This window comes from Carassius auratus, chromosome 9 (assembly GCF_003368295.1).
Source record: "Carassius auratus strain Wakin chromosome 9, ASM336829v1, whole genome shotgun sequence".
NCBI lineage: Eukaryota > Metazoa > Chordata > Actinopteri > Cypriniformes > Cyprinidae > Carassius > Carassius auratus.
This window is the reverse complement of record NC_039251.1, coordinates 17,769,719-17,794,468: the sequence shown is the minus strand read 5'-3', so window position 1 is coordinate 17,794,468 and position 24,750 is coordinate 17,769,719. Positions and strand designations below refer to the sequence as shown.

Below are 24,750 nucleotides of genomic sequence, written 5' to 3'. Positions count from 1 at the left end.
GCAAAACCCTTTGTTTTCAGAAAGATATTGCGAAACACAATTGCAGAATGTTTCTTGGACACCAGGGGTCTCATTCATAAACATTGTGTACGCACAAAATAGGCACACATTTTGGGATTTATAAAAAAACAAACTTGGTGTGAATATGTACACACCTTACGGACATTCTAGCCCATGCATACACACTCTTTTTCCTGGCGTGAGAGAAGTTATGAAGTAAGCAATGATTTTAAAATCTGTTCTCATTTCCACTCTCCATTAATGAGAGTGGAATATTTAATGTAAATAAGCACTGAAAATGCATAGTCATTACACAGAAGTTAAACAAAAATGATATGAATTTAGACATGTTTAGTGGAATGCGCTTTATCACTTTCTGTTGCATGCTGTTTTAATGACAGCAAGGAGTGCTATAGGTGCATGCTAATTCAATATTTTAAAATATTTTAGTGATAACAATGATCAATGATGTGCACTTCAATATTATGGTAGACACTGCTGGATTCAGTGGTCAAACGGTCCATTGTCCAGTTTGAATAGGTTCAGTGATAATAGCTTATTGTGCAACTGTTGATGCCATGTGAAGGCATCTCCACAACATTATGAAAAATACCACTGTATTTGAAGGATACAAGAAAATTATAATTTGCATGTTTTCTTTTTAAAATAGGCTACTTTGTCATTGACTCGCCGAGTCAGATAATTCTATTTACACTACAATAAATATAGGCTAAAAATAGCTAAACGATGTTCACTTTACCAGCAAAACTGCATAAATTAAATTTGGTTTGAATTGATTAAAACAATTGAAACACTATTTGGCCAGTGGAAAAGAATGAGATCAACTCTATTCTAAAATACTTATCTGAGAACTATATTAAATAGTGTTTTTATGGATTTTTATTTTTATATATTTATGCTAAAACATAACAAGGATTGACTGGGATTTATAAAGGGATTTTTGCCCAGGTTCTGGCATATGTATAGTTTTATAAATCTGAAAACTTATGTGCATACGCAAAATCTAGCTTTTGTGCATACATAAACTTTTTTTTTTTTTTTTTTTGATAAAATTTACAAAGAGTTTTATAAATGAGATCCCTGATGATCATATTAGAATGATTTCTGAATGATCATGTGACACTGAAGACTGTAAGAATGGCTGCTAAATATTTACCTTTCCAAAACAGGAATAAATCACATTTTAAAAGTGTACACAGCTGAAGAAATGAAGAAATCTTTTTATCCATTTAACACATCCTTGCTGAATAAAAGAGAAAGAAAAAAAATCGTTGACCACATAACTTTGAGTAATGGTATATATTGTAACACAAAATTCATATTTTGAATAAACACTGTTCTTTTCATCTCTATTTATCAAAGAATGCTGAAAAAAGTATCAGAGGTTGCAAACAAATATTAAGCAGCACAACTGATTCCAGCATTGATTATAAATCAGCATATTCAAATTATTTCTGAAGGATCATGTGACACTGAAGACTGGAAGAATGCTGCTGAAGATTCAGCTTTGCTTCACAGGAACAAATTATATTTTAAAATATATAAAAATAGAAAACTTATTTTAAATTGCAATAATATAAATACATAAAAAATTGGTAATCAAATAGATGCAGCCTCGATGAGCATAAGAAACTTCTTCTTAAAAACATAAAAAATCTGACTGATCCCAAACAGCACATTTACAGCCACCATTTAAAAAAACTTATGGAGCCTTAACTTTTGAATGGCACTGAATCCAGAACTTCGTAAATTAAGATTAATGTACTTTAAAAGTTAATTATTCCATTATGTGTGTATTTATGGAATGTTTAGATTGATTACCTTATATCAAAGTGCAGCTCATCATTTTATAATGAAATGAATAGTCACCCTCACCCCCCCAATTACAAAAATTTATCACTTACAGTACTGACAGTTTCATCTGTTTTTGTCTATACAATGAAACTCAATGGGGTTCAAACCATCTGATTGGACCCCTGTTGACTTTCATTATATCTATAAAAAGTTGCTGAGACATTTTAATGTACCATCTTTTGTGTTCCACAGTCAAAATGCACCCCCCCCCTCTCCCTCTCCCTCTCTCTCTCTCTCTCTCTCTCTCTCTCTCTCTCTCTCTCTGTCTCTCTGTCTCTCGCTCTCTCTCTCTCTCTCTCTCACTCACTGTGCGTGTTTCTGTTGTTATGATGGATGAGGCTGCCTGCCATCAGCACTAATCGCAGCTGTTAAACCAAAAACTGAATTAATGGACCTTGGTCAAAGAACGGTCATATATGAATTCATCTGGTGCACGTTCACTTTTGTCAAAATTAATAGACATGCTAAATGAATGCTAAGTGGAAGGGGTTGGTTAAAGCATGTTCTTGTCTTATCAAATTAGTGTAAAACCTAGTCGATATAAGACGCTTTAGCAGCGTTATGTTCAGAACTGGAAAACCTGCTTATATTTCATAAGCGGTACACAAAAACAGGTGCTGTTTTTAGGTGCTGAGGATTATGGGATTGTGACGGGGCTAAAACAGGATTTCAGGAGCCTGTAAAACCATACCATTGAATTGTTTGAATTAGTTCCTTTGCTATACGAGACTTGGAGGTAGGTGTGTGTGTGGTGTGATCTTTGTGCGAGTGGAAAACTGCTTCATGGTAATTTTCTCTAAATAAAGGTTGAAGCTGACAAGATGGATGTTGATGATACAAACACACACGCACGGCTCCAGCATTCATTTCAGTCTCACTGAGAGATTATTGTATCAGTCTGATGTAGATTTGAAGTTCATTTGGGAGCTTTGCGTGGCTGTTATGTAGATATTCCACGCACATTAATCAACAGTTATGTTCTGAAAGTAAAAATCACTTTCATTTTCTTCAGACTTTTAAAAGCACTTTTCTTCTTTCAATGTCAAACCGATTATATATTTAAATATTTAACAATAAACCTCAAATATAGAGAATTTTGCAAGTGTGTAGGGTCAGTAAGATTTTTTTTAACCAAGTGAATACTTCTGTTCCGCAAGGATGTGTTAATTCTATTTAGATTTTATTTAAATGTCAGTTTCCTCAAAAAAAGTTAAGCAGAACAATTAACACTGGTAATAAGAAGAAATATATAATTTGAGCACCAAATCAGCATATTAGAATGATTTCTGATGTACCATGTGGCACTGAAGACTGGAGTAATTTTTTATTTAATTAATTATAATTATTCGCCCTCATATCAAAGTTTATCACTGTTGGTTTGATTCAGATGCTTTTTAGAAAATGTTTTCAATTTCCTAAAAACAGGAATAATGCTTCGGCAACCAAGGACCCTGACAAATTAGGCTATCGCTGTTCTGCTCATACTCTTTCTCATTTTCCCTCTGTTTCTACAGAATGCAGAAGTATCTGTCTTTGAGGTCAACATCCGCTTCATTGGAGGGCTTCTGGCTGCATACTACCTCTCCGGACAGGAGGTACGTTATCATTGCTTATGGATTTTTTGCAAGTTTGTGTGCATGTTTCATCTCCGTCTCCGCTGTTCAGTGTCATAGTTATTTCAGATGATGGACTCCTCATACAGTAAATGAAGATCTGGACAGAGAGAGAGTTAATCTTAGGGCAATGCTGTTGGCTCAGAGAAATAAGAACAGTTTCTTCAGGGGAAATAAATGTCCCTCTCTCAGGCCCATGTTAATTAACGCTTCCCTTCGGTCTTATCTGCCTATATGGACATTAATGGATAAGGGCACAAATAGTCTCTCTCTCTTTACCCTCATCACTGTGCAGCGTATCACAGTGTTCTCCTCCTTTTAGTCTGAAGGTGAAAATGCAAAGGAATTAAACTGCAGCCATGCGGCACGACCACATCCCCGCTCCGCACACTTCATTAGATGAGTTTAGATACTGGACGTGGAACTCGCCGCACTTGTCTGTCCCCCGCCTGCCTGCCTCGCTGTCCCAAGTGACCTTTTGTTCCTTCAGTACAGTGTTTTGAGACGCCTGGGAGTCAGGCCTCAGTCACACTTTGTTGATCGGAGTGTTTTCTGCATATGTGCTCTCATAGACATGCAGTACAGCATGGGCTGAATTTTGGAGGCAGTGTGTCCAATTTAGCAGTGCTTGTATTGCCAGTGGCAAACATGGAGAGAAGTGATTATATTAAATGAATTGTTTCAGGAATCATTAAATAACATCTGGATTAACTGTGCATTTGTATCTTGTAATTACATCTAGTTGCCAAAAGGACCGTAGTATGCTGTGGAGAGCTGTATCCAAAATATGCCCAAATTTAAGCAACACTGTTACATTGATTTCCTTTAAAGAAATCAGAATCCAAGCCAGCATTTATGTTACAAGAGACACTGAATCACAGCTTCGTGTTCAGACAATTTCATTTAGCCCCCATGGAGTTAAAAACACAAATAAATGCTCAGCCATTAGCATCTGTACTCGTGCTGTTGCACCTCTAATAACTTTTAAGGCTTATTTTGCAGCATTTATATGAGCCTTTTGATGGATTGCATCAATGAGCTGTAAAAACTGGTTATACACTATACATAAACTATACACTAAGTGAATAAATCACGTTTGTGTTGAACTCCTACAAAGCAAAAAAACGAATGCTTTCCTTCGATCCATGAATGCATGTCTCTCACTTAATGTATGCAGTCTCACAGTCTGAAGTGTCTGTTGTAGGAAATCAACACACGCTGCTGTGAATAATTAAGAGAAGTGTCTTCTCATTGGACAAGAACACACAGTCTAATGAATAATTATGAGACACAGATGCATCATAAAGTACTGTAGTCCTTTGCCACGTCACAAACTGTGGCATTATTACAATGTAGATTTTAAACCCCTAAGACGAAAATAGCACAAAAAAAGCACAAAATGTACCAGTTTTCTCCAAGCATTAAAATGAACAGATGCTTACATTGTTTCTTATGGTGTGCAACATAAACACCTCTGCTAAAATCACAGAAGTAGTAGTTTGGGGTTTCATGAGTTATCGCACACAAAAAATTATCTTTTGGTTATTATAATCACCTTCAGAGCCTTAATACCTTACAGTATTTTATTTTGACTTTATTTTTTTTTTTTTTATGTAGATGCGCATACTCTCCTGGCATACACAGTAACATTGGTGGCTATTCAAAAGCCTTCTCAAAAGTACTGAGTGCCAATGAGCAAAGATGACAGATTTGAAATTGCTTTCTTCCAGAGGATCATGCAACCACTAGCAGCTGCCTCTGAGATACATAGGGATGCTAATGAAAAGCTTTCTCCAGGGATTACTCTCTTGGTTTAGGCAGAGTTCTCTGTATATGTCCCCTATATGCAGGGGAGGCAGCATGGAGCAGAGGGTAGAAGCACTGACTGAATGCAGTGTCATAGATTGAAAAGCCATGCCTCTTTAATAAGAGTGTTATGATCAGGCGTGATGGAGAAAGCTGCTGGGGCTGAGGGAATATTAGAAAGTCCAGTGAGGAGAGAGTTGTGTACTGTATCTGATGTTTGGCTGGTTTTTCTAGAGAAGAAGAGCATCTGATCTGAAGAAGACAGAGGACTCCATACTTTTATCAGCTCTGGAGGTTATCTCTCCTGTGCAAGACCACATCCTCCATTCCTTCTCTCTCTGTCAGCTGGCACTAGCAGTGCAGTGATGGATGATGTTTACCCTCTGTCTTTTGGTCCTCTTGTCTTTTATTTTATCCTTTCCTTTCATCTCTCTTTCTCAGTCTTCCTCTCTTGTTCTTCAGATCTCTCACCCCTGCATGTCTTGACAGTATTGTTTCATGATGGCAGTGAAGAGATGAATTTAGATCGCAAGGAGCAAAGGGCCAGGCTTTGGATGGGTAGTTTTATATGTGCTGTATGTGAAGCAAAAAGCCAAAGTCTGCTTCTTCATTGACAGCAAATAGTTTCAGTATAGCTACGTATATTTAACTCAGACTTGCTACATTTTTGCGAAACTTCTAAAAATGTATCTGTACACATACATTTCACATAAGTTTTCATCTGAAATAAATGCTAGTGAATAAACAACTTGTGAGATTTTTGGTTAATAAAGACTGGTTCCTTACACAATACTATGTTATGAATTAAAAAAACTTGTAGCATAGTTTAGGATTTGTAAACGAATACATTTTGTCATTTGGTGAATGTATTGGTATTAGTAGTATTTGTATACTGTATGAGTGACACAGAAAGCTGCGATCCTAGTTGCTAATACTAACGGATAGCTTTCTTTGTGGCCCTTTCTTAAACCGCATCGTCCACGTCTTCTGTTTCGTGATGTAATGATGATTTGAGGTATTAAGGGGGTTAAGAATGAAAAGAGGATTTCATTGGAAAGATGATGACAGATGAAGGAATGCGATGTGTACTTATCTGGAATTTTTTTCTTTGCATTCTGCCAATGTTTTTCTCTTTCTTGTACACTCATATTTAACGTCCTGAATTGGCCTTTGCATCGTTGCAGGGCACTGTTATCTAATATGAATTAATTGGTATTATTTGGTAAGTAATTTGTCTCTTGTAGTTTGATTACCTTGCTTAGTTTACCGTTCGGTGTTAGATGTTTTATGTAAGGCCAAGGGAATAGAAGCACTTGTTCCCCTTTATGGTCATAAAAAGCGACTGGCTCAATAACTGTTTTGAATAACTCTTTCAAAATACTTCCTGGAATATGTATTTTTCTAGATTTTTTTTCCTTTAGGTGCTTAAGGCTCCCTCATAGCATTTTCCAGGTACCTCACCAGCAAGCCAGCAATTTTGGATGAATTACTTGTAGATCACACATCTAACAGTAATTTTCCAGTGGATCCAGACAGCACTTTTCTTCCTTTCTTTCAAAGACATCTGCCAATTCCCTGTGCGAAAATCAAATATATTTTTTTACCTTTTGCTCCGGCGGATGCTCAGACGTTCTGGCATTCTTTGTGAGAAGGTTCTACTGTATCTTTGACAGCCCAATTACTGTATCAATCAGATTTCTCCAAACACAGTGCTGACGGAGGCTTTATTTCTTAAGATTCCTTCAAGCCAAAAAGGATCATAGGCTGGAAGTGAAAAACATGGGCAAATATTTGTTCTTTGTCTTAATTTGCACATTTATTACAGCAGAGATGGTGTGAGGAAATGGTGTTTGCTCCAGGCGTTATGCAGCAGTTAGCTTTCTCTCTCTCTCCCCTCCCCATCACTCTCTGTTGATGCGCTGTCCTGTGGTTGTATATCCTTCACAGTGGTAGAGAATATGTAGTGTCACATTAGGGAGCAGCGCACTCTTCTGTTGTCAAACACGGATCTCATCAAAGGCAGAAGAGAGCCGCAGCCATGGACCCAGCGGAGACAAGATAAGGCCAGAGATTTAAGAAGGGATATGATGGATGAGAAAATGTTTGTCAGCTACTCATCTGCATGTTTGATGTGCTGCAGACTTTGGACATGTCATCTCCTATCCAATCTCCTCTTCAAATATAAATAACTGGTCTTTCTAGACTGACATTTCGCAATCTGGTTTTCCAGCCCTTGGTTTGTAGCTGTATTGCATAAGTGTGTCCGAAGCTCTCTGGAAATTGCCAGAAAGATCTAAAAAAAGAAAATGGCGCCTAACAAGTGGTTATATAAGGATATGTTGGCTTTGAACATCAAGACCACCGGTGTTGGTGTTTATTTTGACATCCCAGCTGTGGTTTTGTTTGCAACACTCATCAATGTAAAATGAGACGCACCGCATGCTGGGCCAGCTGAGAACTGAGACGAAATAATTGGTCAGTCTCACGGAAAAAAAAGAAAGAAAGGAAAAATATTTCATGTTACTTAATCTCAAAATCAAACACAGAGGAAAAATAAATTGTGTTCTTCATAAAAGTACATTTTACCAATATCTCGTTACTGTAAAGATGGAAAATATTCTCATTACCTAAATTAAGAAGTTATACATTTTTTACATAGTTGTTGTACTGCTTTTCTGCTCAGTTTTACAAATTAAATTTTTTTTGAATAGTAAGAGTCTGAGAATCACCAATGAGTGTAATGGGAATTATAAAAATGGTAATAAATTAGCTTTTCTAATGCATTACAGTAATGACAATTAGGTGTGCTTAATTCTTTTTCAGTACTGTAGTATTGTAATACGTTTTTGATTTTATTAATACATGCATTACATTGAGTGAAATACCATCATTTTTCCATGCAATTTTAGTTTACAAAAATACACAATCTAAAAATACTTTGTATCGACTTTGTTTTAATTATTTTTACAAATAGGCTTTAATAATAAAACTAATGCTTAAATAATGGGAGAAAAAAAATTTCATGATTAATGGGTCTGAGGAATCTCCTGAAAGCTGCATCATATGCAGCTCAATTAGAAAAGAGTAGCTTTTTTTTTCTCTCACTTTTTTTTTTTTTTTTTTTTTTTTTACTTGTGCATTCAGAGTGTTTTTCCATGTCGACTCTAAGCTGTGCGTCTCTTGCATCTCTTCTGAAGCTGTGCCGTTTATTTATAAACCTGCAGGAATCATTTTAAATAAAGGCAGAAAATGTGTTTGAAATGTAAATGTAGAAATGCACTGACTGTCCCTGTTTGCTTTGAGGAGATGAGAAGCATTGTACTAAATGCGCATAAACATTTTCACAGACCACATCCTAATTTCTTCATTAGCCGACGTCTCTGATGCCGTGATCTGATTGGACTGTGTTTGTGTCGGCCTTGATTGGCAGCTCCCGATTGTGCTGCCATGACGACGAATAGAATAAACACCAGGCAGAAGGTTTGTCATAAAAGGCTGCAGATGCACAAACATACTGCGACCCAGAGCAAGAGAGAGGGCAGAAATCCAGCTTTAACCCTGAACCCCTGTGGAACCCTCTGTGCAAACACTCATTCCTCCATCTCCAGCGTGTTCTGCATAATCTCTTTTCATGCTTCCATTAGACGTTTAAGGAACATATCAGGCTGAGGGTGCTGAAGTGTGTGTGTATATAGAGCAGAAGCTGTATCGTGGGGAATGTCCATGGTCATATCCTCATATGTGTAATAACAGGATCATCTCTGGCACTTATGATCCGCATCAACCAGATTAGGCTTCAGCGTCGAAATCTGCATTCTGGAAATTACAAACACACACACACACACACACACTGCTCCAGCTCCAGCTAGTAATCCTGAGGGAAGCACCATTTCTGTACTCTTTCACCCTTTTCTTGTTCGGTTCTCCTACAATTTTGAGTAACCGTTTGCATCTGGTTTAAATAGAACTGGATGCACAGCATGGCTATTTCCATAACAATGGTCTGCTAGAACGTGATTACTATTAGATGAAAAAAAGAAAAGAATAAAGAATAGAAAAGAAAAAGAAAAAAACTAGGTTTAAAAAAAAAAAGTGGCAAGAATATGCAGTGGTATTTTCCCCTAGACAACCAAGATTAAATCTAACTTAAAAAATATATTTATCCAACTCTTTGCCCAAATACTAAATCCAAATACTTTTTTCTCTTTCTAGGTATACACTTTACTGGACCTTTTGTAAACACAGCATTGTCGTATTTCTCTCTCTCGTTCTGTGTGTGTGTGTGTGTGTGTGTGTGTGTGTGTGTGTGTGTGTGTGTGTGTGTGTCAGAAATATCTCAAAGACTCCTCACACATCTATTCTAGTGAATTTGCTGTGCATTTTAATAGACTCCACGTAAACATCCGTAAGATGGGCTAGAAATAAAAGCCTCAGCATGGCTCGGGCAGCTGTGCGGTTTGTCTAAGAACCAGAGGCCTTTTTTCTGCTGTGGCTTCATTCTATCTTCAGTCCTAAAAACATGATCAACAGCACAGCTCCCGCTCTGACATGAGCAACAGCTCTTCCCCTGCTTAGAAGAGTCTGGCTGTGAGTCATCAGCACAAGATGTTTTCAAGCCATTTTTGCTCAAAAGCACTTGGTGGGATGGCAAGGTTGTAGTCAGACAGTCTCGCCCGAAATTATGATGATGGTTACTGTCGAGGGAAAAATAAAATATTGATTGCTGCACATTTGACATCGACTAATAATGCACTGTTGGAAAGGTAAAGTCATTCTTCCTGTGTCTATGCTGATGTGTTCATAAAGTGTCTGAATGGACTTGAGTATTCAAGAGATGGTTTTATCCAAAGCAGCTTCTATTATTATTGCAGGGACAAAGCACCTAAGAAATCTGGGTGGTTTGAAAAAAAACAAATCTGTCATCACTTGTTGTTCAATCATATTGTTAAAGGTAGGCTCGTCTCTGCTTTGAATGTGTCTGTCTTCAGCAGTAGTTGTTGTTAAACTGCAGCTGTTGGCAAAGGTTGTCTCAGTTCAAAATTGGAACTTTATGACGAGGCCTCAGTGCATCATCTCTCTTCTGACAGTAGTGAGTAAACAAATTCAGGTCTGTTGTTCTTTGGGTGTTTATTCTGTCTCAAATGCGTGTTCTCTCTCGGTCTCTTTCTGTGTGTGTGTCATTTCCCCTCTGCCTAGTCAGAGTCTGTAGCTACAGGGGTGAATCTCACAAAACCCATCAGCAAGACCAAGTCTGGGTCATATTTCACCTCAAAATAAAAATATTGTTTTGAGAAAAGACAATTAAGACGGTTTTATACCGTATTAGTTTTTTTTTTGTGTGTGTGTTTAAATTTTGAATGTATTGAATGTATTATCCATTGTGTCAATTTAAAATATATAATTGAAATTTTCCCTTACAATATGTCATTGGGGTGATTTAAATTCTCCTTGAATCACCCTGTTGAGAATGTACCACTATTGTAAAGAATATATACATTAATACAAAAAATATATACATTACTGTAAAGTTTTGGTTTGGTAAGGTTTTTTGAAGAAGTCTCTTATTCTTATTCTCTTAGTCTCTTATTCTCACTTTTACTCTCCATTTATGTAATTAGAAGTACAGTAAAACAGTGATATTGTGAAATATTTTTGTAATTCGAAAATTTTAATATTTCAGTATATTTTAAAATGTGTATTATTCCTTTGATTGTAAAGCTGAATTTTCAGCAGCGTTTACTCCAGTCTTTAGTGTCACATGATCCTTCAGAAATCATTATAATATGCTGATTTGGTGCTCAGGAAACATTTCTGACCAAGTCTGAAAGCTTTTCTGCTTCATAATATTTTTGTGGAAACAGTTAAAGCTTTAATTTGAAACACTTTTCATATTATACAATTTAAAGCTTTTTCTTAATTTTTTTATTTATTTATTTAATTAAATATGAATTTTTTTTACGAAGAGTAATGATAACTTAAAATGATATACTTTTGAGTATAATAACTTGAATTGCACTAGGTATGAACAAGCTGTGGCAAAAGATTTTTGAAGAAAAAATCCTTTGTATGTCTCTGTCTTTTAGGTTTTTAAGGTGAAGGCTGTCCAGCTGGCAGAAAAGCTGCTTCCTGCCTTCAACACCCCAACAGGCATCCCTTGGGCCATGGTTAATTTGAAGAGGTATGTTACATACACACCTTCCCTTTCAGGCCTTTGTCCTTTTCATTTTTTTTATTTTTCTCTTCGCCTCCATTTCCCATGCTGTCTGTCCTCCCCTCATTGTCCTGATGGGGGCTGCCACATAATGGAAGGCTGTTACACCTTGTGCGTCTACGAAAATCCCTGTGGCTTTCTTCCTGTATAACTCGGCTTGCCACATAATTTCATTAGAATGAAATGAAAATTGCACAATTAATCTGCAGAGCGCATTGTGAATGTGCATTAAGGGTTTTTTGTGTTTGAGGAGGGAGGAGGGTCAAATCCAGCCTGACACGGCTTTGTGAATTAATTGGGTGTTTAGAAGAAATTGCTCTGGAACAGACGAGACCACTGCATTTTGGGTGTCTTTAATCCTGAGGGAAAGAACGACGCAGTGTTTTATTAATCCTCATTCATGTAGAGCAGTCTATGCGGTCTACACACACACTGTGGATACATTCTGCATGGAAATGAGAAGTACAAGCAGAGCACAGGATATTGGACTTGACGGAAGGAATGATGGGCGGCAGTGAATCCGTCTGGACCGGGAATGAAGCTGTTTGACTTAAATGTGCTCGCAGTAATTCTTCATTGTCTACACGCTGTAAACGTATAACGCTGGATTTTGCTTTAGGCTAGTAATGAACATAAGATTACGTTAATGTCATGGGTGTTCCCTTCTATCTGTTTCAGTGGAGTGGGGCGTAACTGGGGCTGGGCATCAGCTGGAAGCAGTATTCTGGCTGAGTTCGGGACGCTGCACATGGAGTTTGTGCACCTGACGTATCTGACTGGAAACCCTGCCTACTATCAGAAGGTACGCTTGGGTGAATGAGTGTTGTGTAACTGTGTTTGTGTCCTGTTGTGAACTCTGTTTGTGTTCTGGTTTAGGTGATGCACATACGGAAGCTGCTGGCTAAGATGGACCGACCCAATGGGCTTTACCCCAACTACCTGAACCCACGCACTGGACGCTGGGGCCAGCGTGAGTGCCTCCCACTAACATCCTCTGTGCTGCACAAGCAACTCTCACTTTCCACTCCAACACAAAAGGCGTTTTGTGAATTCTCACACTGTATCTATGAAATAAAGAGGGTTATAGTCGCCCACAACATGATCTTGATGCAGTGATAGATAAAAAAAAAACTGCACACACAACAGTTGGGTAAAAGGATGCTTTAAGTAAATGGAAGAATTTGCTATTAGTGTTTCATAGCACTGAATAAAATAAGCTTTTCTCTGGACTCTGTCCACTATCTTAGATTAATTTTGTTTCCATAAAAAAATATTTCTTGGACTACTTTATCAATATGTGATACATGAAATGCTGCCTTAAGTTTGGCCTGAAACAACAAATGTAGACAGTTTTGCTGAATATTGTTTGGAAAAGCCTTTGAGCCATGAGCATGCAAGTGAAGGTCAATATTGCTGATATAATAGACATAAAGTATATCCAATATATTTTTTTGTTGTCGTAGACTGGTTCAGTTTTTACTTATTATGCCAAATTTTTATTTAATATATTTATATATATTTTTTTATTATATTTTATTTACTGTCTGGCAACATTTAGCGTTAAGTGCTAAGTTTTATTTTATTTTTAAATATTTGTAGCAATAGCCAAAAAAACATTGTATGGGTCAAAATTATAGATTTTTCTTTTAAGCCAAAATTAATTAGGATATTAAGTAAAGATCATGTTCCAAGAAGATATTTTGTAAGTTTCCTCATTTATTCAGCTTTCCTATGATGTATAGATCTCAATTTTGAAAATTGACACTTATGACTGGTTTTGTGGTCCAGTGTCACATATCAAGATTCAAGATTTAAGATTTTTATTCGTCACATACAAAATTATATATAGCATATATAACCAGCAGTGAAATGTGAGTAGAAAGCAAAAGTAGGTAAAAAAGTAAATAAAAACATAATCTAAGCGGAGTGACCTGGACGGCGACCGGACTCGGCGGCGCCATCTTGTTTCATATCATTAACAAATATAACATGGTTACAGCGTGCTAATCAGAAACTCTGAAACCTTGGCTTAGAAGGCCTTTTTTATTTCTGAGACTTTTTTATTATTCTCACTGCTGTAATATTCATAAGCGCTTCAGATCAAATGGAGGATCCAAAATACCACTCTGAAGCCTGTTTATAGACACGGATGATTTTCATAATCCCTCTAGTAGGATTTATTATTCTATAAATGTGAATGACGACAATGGCAGCTTATCCTCATCTCACTGATCAACGAGCTTTAATAAAGATGGGATGTGAGGAAGTTTCTTTCTTTATGTATAATTAGTAATTATCTGTAGTGAAAACACTCCACTGTGTTTTAACCAACTCTTAATTACTGAGAGAGATGAGGGTTTAATCAGTGCCCTGCGTCTAAAGGCAAAACCTGATCAACCCACTGCAAGCAAATGCACACACACACACAAAGACTAAATTCCAGTAAAGTCTGATGGTGTATGTGTGTGTCCAAAGGGCTAAAATGTAATTAAGGTGCACTAGAGATCTATTTTCTAAATGAAAACTCTGTGTGAGTGACAGGCCATTAAAGCAGAGTATTATTCTCTCTCCCACACTGCATCTCCCCTGTGGACCCTTAAAGGGATAGGTCCAAAAAATTATGTTCTCTCATCATTTATTCTCCCTTATTTCATTTCAAATGACTTTCTGTCCTGTGTTGAAAGCAAATGAAGTTTTTCGATAGAGTTCATGTGAATGGGGATAGTGTATCACAAGCAGCTTGGACGTTGTGCTAAACATCTCTTATGAAGTCACATGGGTGATTAAATGATGACAAAGCATTTATTTTTGTGTGAACTACCCCTTTAAAGTTCTCTCTCCACATCTCTGCTGCATCACCTCCAGGAGCCTTTAGATTTTAGATCCACATCTCCTCCTCAGCCCGTCATTCTCTATCCATGACCTGTCCACTTGCTGTCGGCCAAGCCTCTCTGTAGAGATTTCACGCCTGGATCTTTGATTGTTACTCAAATACACCCTGTAGTTTTTTTATTTCTTTTCAAAGGCTTTGAGTACATTTACTTTTCAGTAGGAGGCCATAGGGAGTTGTTTTTGATTGGCAGAAGTGAAAGTCCAGACGTTGGATGACTGGCAGCCGTACCAGAAGAGGCTGTGAAATATAGGCCCAGACGGTTTATGAGAGTCTGACTGGGATTTCTGAGAGTTTATGAGTCTGAAACGTCTCTGCTTCAATCAATCTTTCCACTGCCACTTGTTTTTTTGTTCGTTTTTTTTTTTTGGCTCTGTCTCAGTGCACACCAGCCTGCACCATCTATGCATTATTCATAATCATAATCAATGGTAATGTTTATTTTATTATATTTATTATGATCCTACCACATTTCTTTCTGTGCTGCTCGCACACATTCGCCTCTTTCTCTCTACCTTTTTTTCTCCATTTCTTTCGCTGTCTCTGAACAGCTTGTTTTCCTCTCTGTTGTCTCCAGCCTGTCAAGATCCACACATTCTCTCGGAACTATTTCTTCTTATACGTTTTTCTAACTCTATCCAGATTTAGTTATTAGTAATGTGTGAAAAGCAAAGAATCACTTAAATCTTAACCTAACTCATCCTGCTCTGTTTGTCCTTGGGGCATAAATGACGTGTGGAGGAAAAGTGTAATATTGCTTTCAAGCAATCTGCTTCTTTTTTTTTTTTTTTTTTTTTTTTTTTTTTTTTTTTTTTTTTTTTTTTTTTTGCTTAGAATGACAAAAACTCAAGTTTCAATTTATGGAGCCATCTGAGCCATATCTGGGGACAGGAATATCACAGAGACCTGGGCTCTTTTGAATTGGCACTGTAAGCAATGCCTTGGCAACCACATGGCAATATTTTGGGAATTACCTGCAACATTGCTTTTGCACTGATGATTTCTGCAGAAAATGTAAAATTTTTTGCCTCTGTTTTCCAAAATGCCCCGCCTCTTGCAGCAGGATGGACTAGTAAGGGTTACTAACAAGTGGCCTGTGATTGGACGTCTTAGTCTCTCTCACACTTTGTATTCAGTTTTTTTTTTCCTCTCCTGTTGAATAATTCATCTCAGCTTCTACATCTTGCCTCCACCAGGTCAGTCCCTCGCACCCATTAGCATAAAATACATCTTTTACTTTGTCTCGGTGTCTCTGTAAAGGATCGCTCATAAAGTGCCTCAGCCTCCTGGCTCGTTGCTGCCTCATTGATTTCTTTAGTTCTCACTCTGATTTTTGAACTAGCTATTGCAGATGCCATTTTTAGCCGTGTCACTTGCATGTTTACACCTCTCTTGTGTAAATTATCACCTCTGAATCTGTACTCCACCCCCAGTCTCCTCTAAAGACCTTCCATAATGGCTTTTGGCAGTTTATCTCCTGAACGTTTGCCCTGCTAGCTCTCTCTCTCTCAGCAGGCTGAACGCAGTACAGCTCCCTAACCTTGGCAGATATGAGCTGTGACAGTGCTAATGGGCTCCTCCCTCACTCCTCTGTGATACTATATACAGCAAGTGTACAGTATACACCCCTCTGCCTCCCACACACTTCACACTTCCTGTTCTCCTTTGGAGATTGTGTTTCCTGTCTGTTTCCCAAATGGGTTAACGAGCTTATATCAAGATAGATAGATAGATGGTCAAAGAAACCGATCAATAAATAGACTCAAACTCTGATTCATACCTCGTTGACATCAGCTAATCACGAGGACATGGCTCTAACCTAGTGTGTCTTTTTTAATATTCTTTGTTTCTGTCCATGTTTAATATCTTCAAGATTTTATTCTTAATTTCTACAGCTCCCTCCGACAAGTCAACACAGATTGTTTACATGTTCTGTTGTAGGTTCCCATTACGAGCCATTACCGGCACAAATGACTCCCAGCCTGTCAAACACTCACACTTTACACACACTCACTCCGCAGAGTCATTAGCTGTGTCAAAGTGGAACACACACTCAGTGGCTGTGTTTAGAAGTGATTAGGTGTGTGCTGGTGTGTGTCCACGCTGAATAAATGCCAGCGAAAATGTGCTCACTTGTGCATTTTTATTCTAATGAGGGTCGGTGTCAAGCTTGAATACACTTTTATGACGGCATTCAGGAATATTAAGAGACTGAGCCATGAACAGAGAAACCAAAAGAATCATAGCAGGCTTTTCTTTGCTCCAGTTGAATGCATGTTCACAAAGTTTGGAAATGTAGAGGTATCCAATTAAGCTAGTTTTATAAGTAATATTAGGCTAAGTTTAATAAGTTTTTTTGCAACAGACATTCATTGAGCTTATCCTTGTGTATCTCTCTTGCTCTGCAGATCACACCTCAGTAGGTGGGTTGGGTGATAGTTTCTATGAGTACCTGTTGAAGGCCTGGCTGATGTCTGATAAAACGGACACAGAGGCACGCAAGACGTACGATGATGCCATCGAGGTGAGGGCTGCAGGTTGCAAGCAGTTTTTTGTGTTTCGTGCTGCTTCAGTTTGTTTCTGTTCATTATCTCTTTCGTTCTCTTCCTACAGGCAATTGAGCGCCACCTCATCCGTAAGTCCAATGGTGGCCTTACTTTCATCGGGGAGTGGAAAAACGGCCACTTGGAGCGTAAGATGGGTCACCTGACTTGCTTTGCTGGGGGTATGTTTGCCCTGGGGGCTGATGGGTCGCCAGATGATAAAGCTGGACACTATCTGCAGCTCGGAGCAGAGATTGCACACACCTGCCATGAAAGCTACGATCGCACTGGTTAGTGAATATGTGAGGAGGCAAGAGAGAGATGAAGGGTATAAAAAAAATGCATGAGATCTTTGGATTTCAAATCTAATTTGTAGCATGGTTTTGTTGCCATGGTAACGCTACAGGTTATTTTCAGAGTATGGCATTTCTATTTCACACAGCTTGACTGAAAGACATTGATGGATTGCAGCTCAGCCACAACAGGCTCTCAGACAGATAGTTTCACATTTACAGCACCATGAGAGCTGAAGGTTCAACTAATAGTTCTGAACGCATAAACCCTTTATCGTTTGCAGTGCTGAAGCTCGGCCCAGAAGCCTTTAAGTTCGACAGTGGGCTGGAAGCAGTGGCTGTGAGACAGAATGAGAAATACTATATCCTGAGGCCTGAGGTCATCGAGACATACTGGTACATGTGGAGATTTACCCACGACCCCAAATACAGGCAGTGGGGTTGGGAAGCAGCGCAGGTCAGCATCTCTTTCCATTGATAAAGATATACAGTATGCACACACACACACACATATATATATATATCTGTATATTTATGTATATGTATCTATGTATGTTTTTTGTGAGTATTAGGAGTTTTTTTTAGCATGTTTTAATTTATTTTTGTGATAAACTACATTTTTAAAGTCTGCCATTTATTGGATAGCAACCATAACATGACAAAAATAATCACCTTCTTCGGTTAGCCAGATTTTTTATATCACCGTCACTCAATAAGAGAACACAAATCCAAAGTTCTGTCATGAAGCTCTAGATGGTGCTCAATCTGACATAATGACATCATCATGTGGTGCAGTAGATTGGTTCTTTTTATATCAGCAGCCAATGAACTTGTTGCTCAACATTCAAATACTTGGTTAGTGCTTGCAGTTGCAGTGCGCTTTAGAAACCCTCCACCTTCCCCAGCTCCACCTGTATAGATCTGCTATGGGTGATTCATGTATGCTATATAGAGGGGTTATTTCATGTGAGTTATATGTGCAGCAGTAGTACTTGTTACATGCTCACAGCAGCATGTTGTGGATGTATTGGCTGCAGCAGCGTAGCAGATCTTTTCTTAGACCAAACTCATGTAAATTATCATGCCAAACCCTCTGAGACTTTTCATGATAGAACTTTTTTGTTTTTTTGGGAAAGTGTTGTCTTTGCAAAAATCACCAGGCAAAGCTAGGACACGAGCAACACAAACAGAAGTTTGACTCACTTCTCACAGGGCTCGGTATCTCCAGCCATCAGAGTTCAGCCAGATATCAGAGACAGAAGAAGGTCAGATGGTGTGTACGGCACAGGATGTTCTTAGTATCTAAACCCATCTCATCACTTTGATATCCATCTGTAGTCCCAGTCGCTGTATCTCTGGCATCTTTTTGCTGCTCATAGTTGTCCTGTACCTCTTCATCCATATCTGTTTATCACTCTTTTTTTCCGACTTATCTTTCCCTCTGTTTTCATGTCACTCTTATTCCATTCAGACCTGGGCTATGTTTTTTAGGAAATATGTTTGTGTTTCTAGAACAATTTCAAAGTGCTCTTGAGAATGGAGCATCATTGTTTTTTTCTCTGATTGGGTGTCATTGTTCTGCCGGTACAGTACTGTTTCACTGCAATTGGGCTTCTTTTGATGAGCCGCTAGGTGCCTAGGCTCTTTCTCTCCTTCCCTCCCTCATTTTCACTCTTCCCATTTCTGTAAAAAGAGAAAGAGAGCAGAATAAAATTCACTTGTTCCCAGTCAGAGAAGGTCCTTCGTTGCTATCAGCTCTTTTTTTCCTTTTGTTTTCTAATTTTATCATTTTCTGTTTCCAGCTCTCTCTATGTACCTTTTTCTTTCCAGAATCTCAGGGTTTTACCATCTTTTCTCTTTGTTTTCCTCTCACCGTTCTTTGTGTAGATTAATGGTATTGTTCATGTGTTTGGCGGCCATTCTAATCTGCAAGATTAGTTAAGATTTTCTCATCAGTTCTACCTTATCTCATGTAGAGTATGATCAGGTCAGTAAGTAAGTAAGGTCAGTTGAAGGTGAATTGCTTCATTTGGGCTGTTTTTTTATTGCTGCTTAACTGCTATAGCGTGCACAGATGTTTACAAATAGTGTAATTATGTCTAGGAATTCACTGATAAGCAGTAAATGGCTGAGGGGGGCATATGGCATGAGGCATATAGTCATTTTATAAATTAGATTGAAAGTTTTTCACTTTTTTCAATTTATTACATTTGTTTAAAGGGGTCTTATGATGCCATTTAAAATTTTCCTTTCTTTTTGGAGTGTTACAAGCTATTGGTGTATGAAGAAGATTTGTAAAGTTGCAAAGACTAAAGGTTTAAATCCAAAGAGACATTATCAAAGACATTGCCAAGCCCCCCCCCAAGGCCACATCACTATGTGGAAATATTAGCATAATGCCGCCCAAATGTTCATTTGAAGAAGGTGTGGTTTCAGTAACCGCAGTTAGTGTTTCAGCAGCCATGTCAGGGAGATGCTGTTTGTATCTAGGAGAAAGCAAAAGCACTTTATTTGGCCTTCCGAAAGTAGATGCATTTAGGATTCTTTAAGATTACTTATAACAGAACAGCAACGCATTTTATGGACGACCATTTCGTGAACCTAGGAGAGGAGGTAATTCTGACTTTGCTACGACAATCTTGCGCTTCTGAATCAGCTACTGTAAGTATGTTTTGTTATTAGTTTTAGTATTTGCTATTGAATGTTTAAATGTGGAGTTTTGCGTGTGAGTGTGTATGTGCGCGATTCGACTCTGTTCCCCTTTCGGGCTTGAACCGATGATAAAACTAAGGACATTATTAACTGTCTTAACATTAATTTTGAAAGATAAAGATCGCGACAAGTGCATCTAAAAAAAAAATTATATCATGGAAAAGGTCTTTATTTTTTGTAATTTAAAATAAAGTCAGTGATGATTTGGGGTGCCATGACTTCTGCTGGTGTTGGTCCATTGTGGAGATTTTGAAGCACTTTATGCTTCCATCTGTTGACAAGCTTTATGAAGATGCTGATTTAATTTTGCACCAGGACTTTATTTAGCACCTGCCCACAGTGCCAAAACCACTTCCAAGTGGTTTGCTGACCATGATATTTCTGTGCTTGATAGGTCAGCCAATATGCCTGACCTGAACCTCACAGAGAATCTATGGGGTATTGTGATGAGGAAGATAAGTAACTTCTGACAAACAATACAGAGGAGCTGAAGGTCGCTATCAAAGCAACCTGGGCTTCAATAACTACTCAGCAGTGCCACACACTGATCGCCTCCATGCCACGCAGCATTGAAACAATAATTTATACAAAAGGAGCCCCAACCAAATAAACCTTATTTGGAAATCTTGAACATTTCGTTTTGTAAATCTTTCTTTTATTTGATCTTTGAGAAAATATTCAACATTTTTTTTTATATACTGTATTTTGTAAATTTCTTAGCTGTAAGTCATAATCAGAATTAAAACAAAAAAACTCTTTAAATATTTCAGTTTGTGTGCAATGAATCTAGAATATAAGAAAGTTTGCTTTTTTTAAATTAAATTACAAAAAACTACTTAAAATAACTTTTACATTATATTATTTTATTTTTCTTAGATGCAACTGTATGGTTTATATAAAAAAAATTAAAAATAATAAACCCCTAAAAAACGAAAGGCTGCCGTTTTAAATGTAAATTTGGGCATCATAACATTAGAAAGTGTAGTATGGAAAAAAATGGAAATTCGTTTTGAGATTTGCTAAAGCTTATACTCAACAGTGTAGTTAAATCAGTGTTTTTGTTTTTTAAGATGTTTGATGATCCAAAGGCAATATAAATGCAAAATAGAGGAAATGAAGCTGAAAGTTCTGAGTGAATCTGTGTTGAATGGGTTAATAGGAGGCTGGATCAGGCCAGCTGCTGTTGCGTTATAACCGTGTGAGGCGAGTCCTCAGTGTAGCAGCTGTTTCAGGTAGGTGAGCACATCATGCCATGTTTTCCTGGCACACATGGCTTGCATCACTCTTGCCTGCAGAGGATGGAACAGAACTAATGGAAGCATTATTGGTTCCTGGAGAACAGGGCCAGAAAAATAGAGCGGCTTCGCATACGTTCTATTTTTGGCTTGTCATTACTGTGAGTACACAGTTATGCATTGATCTGATTTGCAGTCATAGAGTGGTGATTAGGGCAGAGTTTTACTTGATATAGCACATACTGTATAGGTAATCTTTCTGAGCTGAAGCACAGGAAATAGTACATCTGGAACTGAGCTAGACTGAGTTACTCACCAGTTGGATGGTAACTTTATTAGAAACTGCAAGATATTACATGGTTTAATCTGCAATAAATTTTAATTTAATTTAATTTAAATTTAAGTACAATAGTCTGTTGTTAGATGTGTGCATAATTAAAAATCAAAGACATAGTCCTAACTCAAGCGTCTTTAAACAACCTTTACCATCAAAAGTTCATCTAAAATTCTGGGATTATCATCTGTCACCTTCACCATTTTTCACAAATTTGCTTGAACAAGGAAATTTGGTTGTAAATGTAAACCAGTCAGAAAAAAAAAAATTATTAGCTTTTATGGGGACAAATATAATATTATAAGTAATAATATCTGTACTCCACTGTTCAAAGGATTGGGGGTTGGTATGTTTTTGAAAAATATACAGTAAAATAATACAGTACAAACAGTAATATTCTGAAATATTATTACAATTTAAAATAACAGTTTTCTCTTTGAAGATATTTTAAAATTAAATTTATTTCTGTGGTGGAAAAGCTGAATTCTCAGCATCATTACTGTGGTCTTCAGTATCACATGATCCTTCAGAAATCATTCTGATATGCTGATTTGCTGCTAAAGAAACGTTTCTAATCATTATCAATGCTGAAAACAGTTGTGCTGCTTAATGTTTTATGCATCGTTGCTGAATAAGTATTAATTTCTTTAAAAAAAAAAAAAGCTCTTTCTGACCCCAGACTTTGTCTACATTTTCTGCAGGCTATAGATAAATACTGCCGAGTGAGCGGAGGATTCTCTGGTGTTAAAGACGTCTACTCCTCCAACCCCACCTATGATGACGTCCAGCAAAGCTTCTTCCTGGCGGAAACCCTCAAGTAAAAATAATTTCATTTATAAACAATACAATGCTGAAGCTGTTCAGTTCATTGTGCTTGTGTTATTATTTTCTGTTAATGTAATAACGGTCAATGTAACTATGCAGCATAAGGCTAGCACTGTGAAAAGCAGTGACTTAGTTAAACAGAAGGATTTGCAAAGGAAATAGGAGTGGAAACACAGCTAGTCATTACTGCCACCTGCTGGTGTCATTGAAACTCTGCAGTTTCTCTTTGCCGAATCTGTTTGAATAGGGACCCATGTTAGCAATCAGCAATTGTATGATCCGTATGTGTGTGTTTCTGTAGGTATCTCTATCTACTTTTCTCCAGCGATGAGCTGCTGCCTCTTGAGAGCTGGGTGTTCAACACGGAGGCCCATCCTCTGCCCGTCCTGCACCTGGGCAACATCACCCTGCCTGGCAGCGAGACCCAGCGGTAGAGCGGACTCACCGGGGGGGCGCTCTCCCCCTCGCTCGCCCCATTTCTAAACATCTCCCTCCTTGTGAAAGACAGCAGCTGCCAGTGCAAAGGAGAGGAGAGAACTTATACCCACCAACCCCTGTCTCCTCCTGGACCGTGAATCATGGGACTTCAGTGAACGGAGGGGACTGGAACAGACCCATCTCTCTTTATCTATGTCTCTCTCATATATTCTCTGAAGGACAGACTGTCGGATTGATCATGTGTCTCTCTCTTGTGGCCGCAGGTCTGACATGTTCGTACACACTGTATATGCATTGGCAGACTAAAAGACCCTCTGAAATGGATGTTTGTTTCTCACTGGGGAAGGATTTTAACAAGTTAATTTGTGCCCCCCCCCCACACTCTCTCTATAATTCGGTGGCATTTCATATCATCAGCTCAGCTCTAAATCAAAATGATGGATAAATGTTTTTTTTTTTTTTGGACCAGACTGCCTTCAGAGCCTTTGACTCTGTGAGCTGGGCTTCTGGAGATGGCAGATGTTGGATGTGACCTGTGAAATCTTTCTCCAGCTGAGACTGAATTTAGGCCAGAGGCACCAGGAATGTTCTTTTCACCTGGATTTCTCTTCAGACAGTCTCTCCGAGGTCTCTTTGTTAAGGTTAGGGGGTAAAAAGGGACACATGCTGCTATCGAACAGCTGCTGCCTGTGACACAGTCACCACCGTCATTCCAGAAACCTTCACTTTCTGCATCGTTCCATTCCCATCTTCTTCTTTTTTTTCCATCCATTGTGAATGCCCAGAGTGTCATTCATACTGCATTCTGAAAAAAGGATGGACTGGTGTTTGGTTATGCATCACAATGAATCACCACTTGAAGAGACTGTATCTTGTGGAGAGAAATCACAGTGCTCTAGATGCTAATGCTCACGGCAGTCACCATTTGTTTTCATTTGTCGATCGTGCCGCTCTGTAAGACCAGACCAGATTCTTTCAACAGCCAAGGTTTACCACTAATCGTAGCCAACGAGCTAGAGATTTATATATATGGGGTTAAGAGTTCATAAACACACTGTGTGCCCTTTACAAGAAACCTAGAGTAAATAAACAATGCAAGGATTTGAAATGCCATTGCATAACAACTAAGCCCATGATGTATGATGTTGGGAATACTCCCGAATGCTTTTTGTCATTTCAGTTTCTGGATGTGTCTTCTTTAGTCAAATGCATATCTCTGAGTTTTAACATGACTTATTCAATCCTGGACATGTTTTCTGAAACACGGTGGTGGTGGACAGATTTCTGATATCAGATGACTAAACACAACCTGCAGCCAATCATATTGAAGAATTTTGTTTGTTTGTATTTATTTTTTTTTGGTTTAATGACCTTTAATGAATATTGATTCAGTCTCTTTAGAAGATGTGCTCAGCCTTATGCTCTCAGACTCGAGTTGTTGTTTTTTGTTTGTTTTTTTATCTTCAAGTGTGTAAAATGGCACATCCACCGAAGATTTCATGTAGTCGACCAGAAGGAAAGCTAATTATTTTCTCATCTTGGTTAATGAAGAAACTGTGAGAATTGGTGTGTCAGGAAGACTCGAGCACCACTGATGGGATGCTGGGTGCCATCGATCAGCCCCCCTTAAGCGTCTTTCACTTTATATCCCGTCATTTCAGTTCCTCAGTTCCTAAAGCTCTCATCTGAGTGTGTGTGAGAGATGTGTCCTCCCCTCTAGATGGCAGCAGTGGTGTCCGGCTGCCCCTGAATGGCATTTCTTTTCTTTTCTTTTCTCCCAGTAACATGACTGACTTAATGGTGAGTGAAGCCCGGGCCAAAACTCTTCCCAGTTGTTGGTGGGTGGGTTTTGACAAAGCTGTGCTCTGTATTTGTATTTTTACTGAACAAAAAAATATATAATAATTGTAAATATGTTTAAAATGCCACACAAATTCAATAAAGATGTTACAAGAAATGAACGTGATAAAAAAAA

General features: G+C 38.1%; 1 protein-coding gene across 1 annotated transcript in view; it reads left to right on the top strand.

Annotated features, from left to right (window-relative positions):
- Positions 1-24,750, top strand: part of LOC113108566 (mannosyl-oligosaccharide 1,2-alpha-mannosidase IB-like) — a 25,832-nt gene extending 1,082 nt beyond the window's left edge. Inside the window, exons 2-10 of the mRNA XM_026271769.1 lie at positions 3,390-3,470; positions 11,378-11,472; positions 12,184-12,307; positions 12,382-12,475; positions 16,804-16,919; positions 17,009-17,228; positions 17,516-17,688; positions 22,214-22,329; positions 22,639-24,750. Coding sequence (XP_026127554.1) covers positions 3,390-3,470; positions 11,378-11,472; positions 12,184-12,307; positions 12,382-12,475; positions 16,804-16,919; positions 17,009-17,228; positions 17,516-17,688; positions 22,214-22,329; positions 22,639-22,771 — 1,152 coding nt within the window. The 3' untranslated portion in view covers positions 22,772-24,750. The remainder of the gene's footprint in view (positions 1-3,389; positions 3,471-11,377; positions 11,473-12,183; positions 12,308-12,381; positions 12,476-16,803; positions 16,920-17,008; positions 17,229-17,515; positions 17,689-22,213; positions 22,330-22,638) is intronic.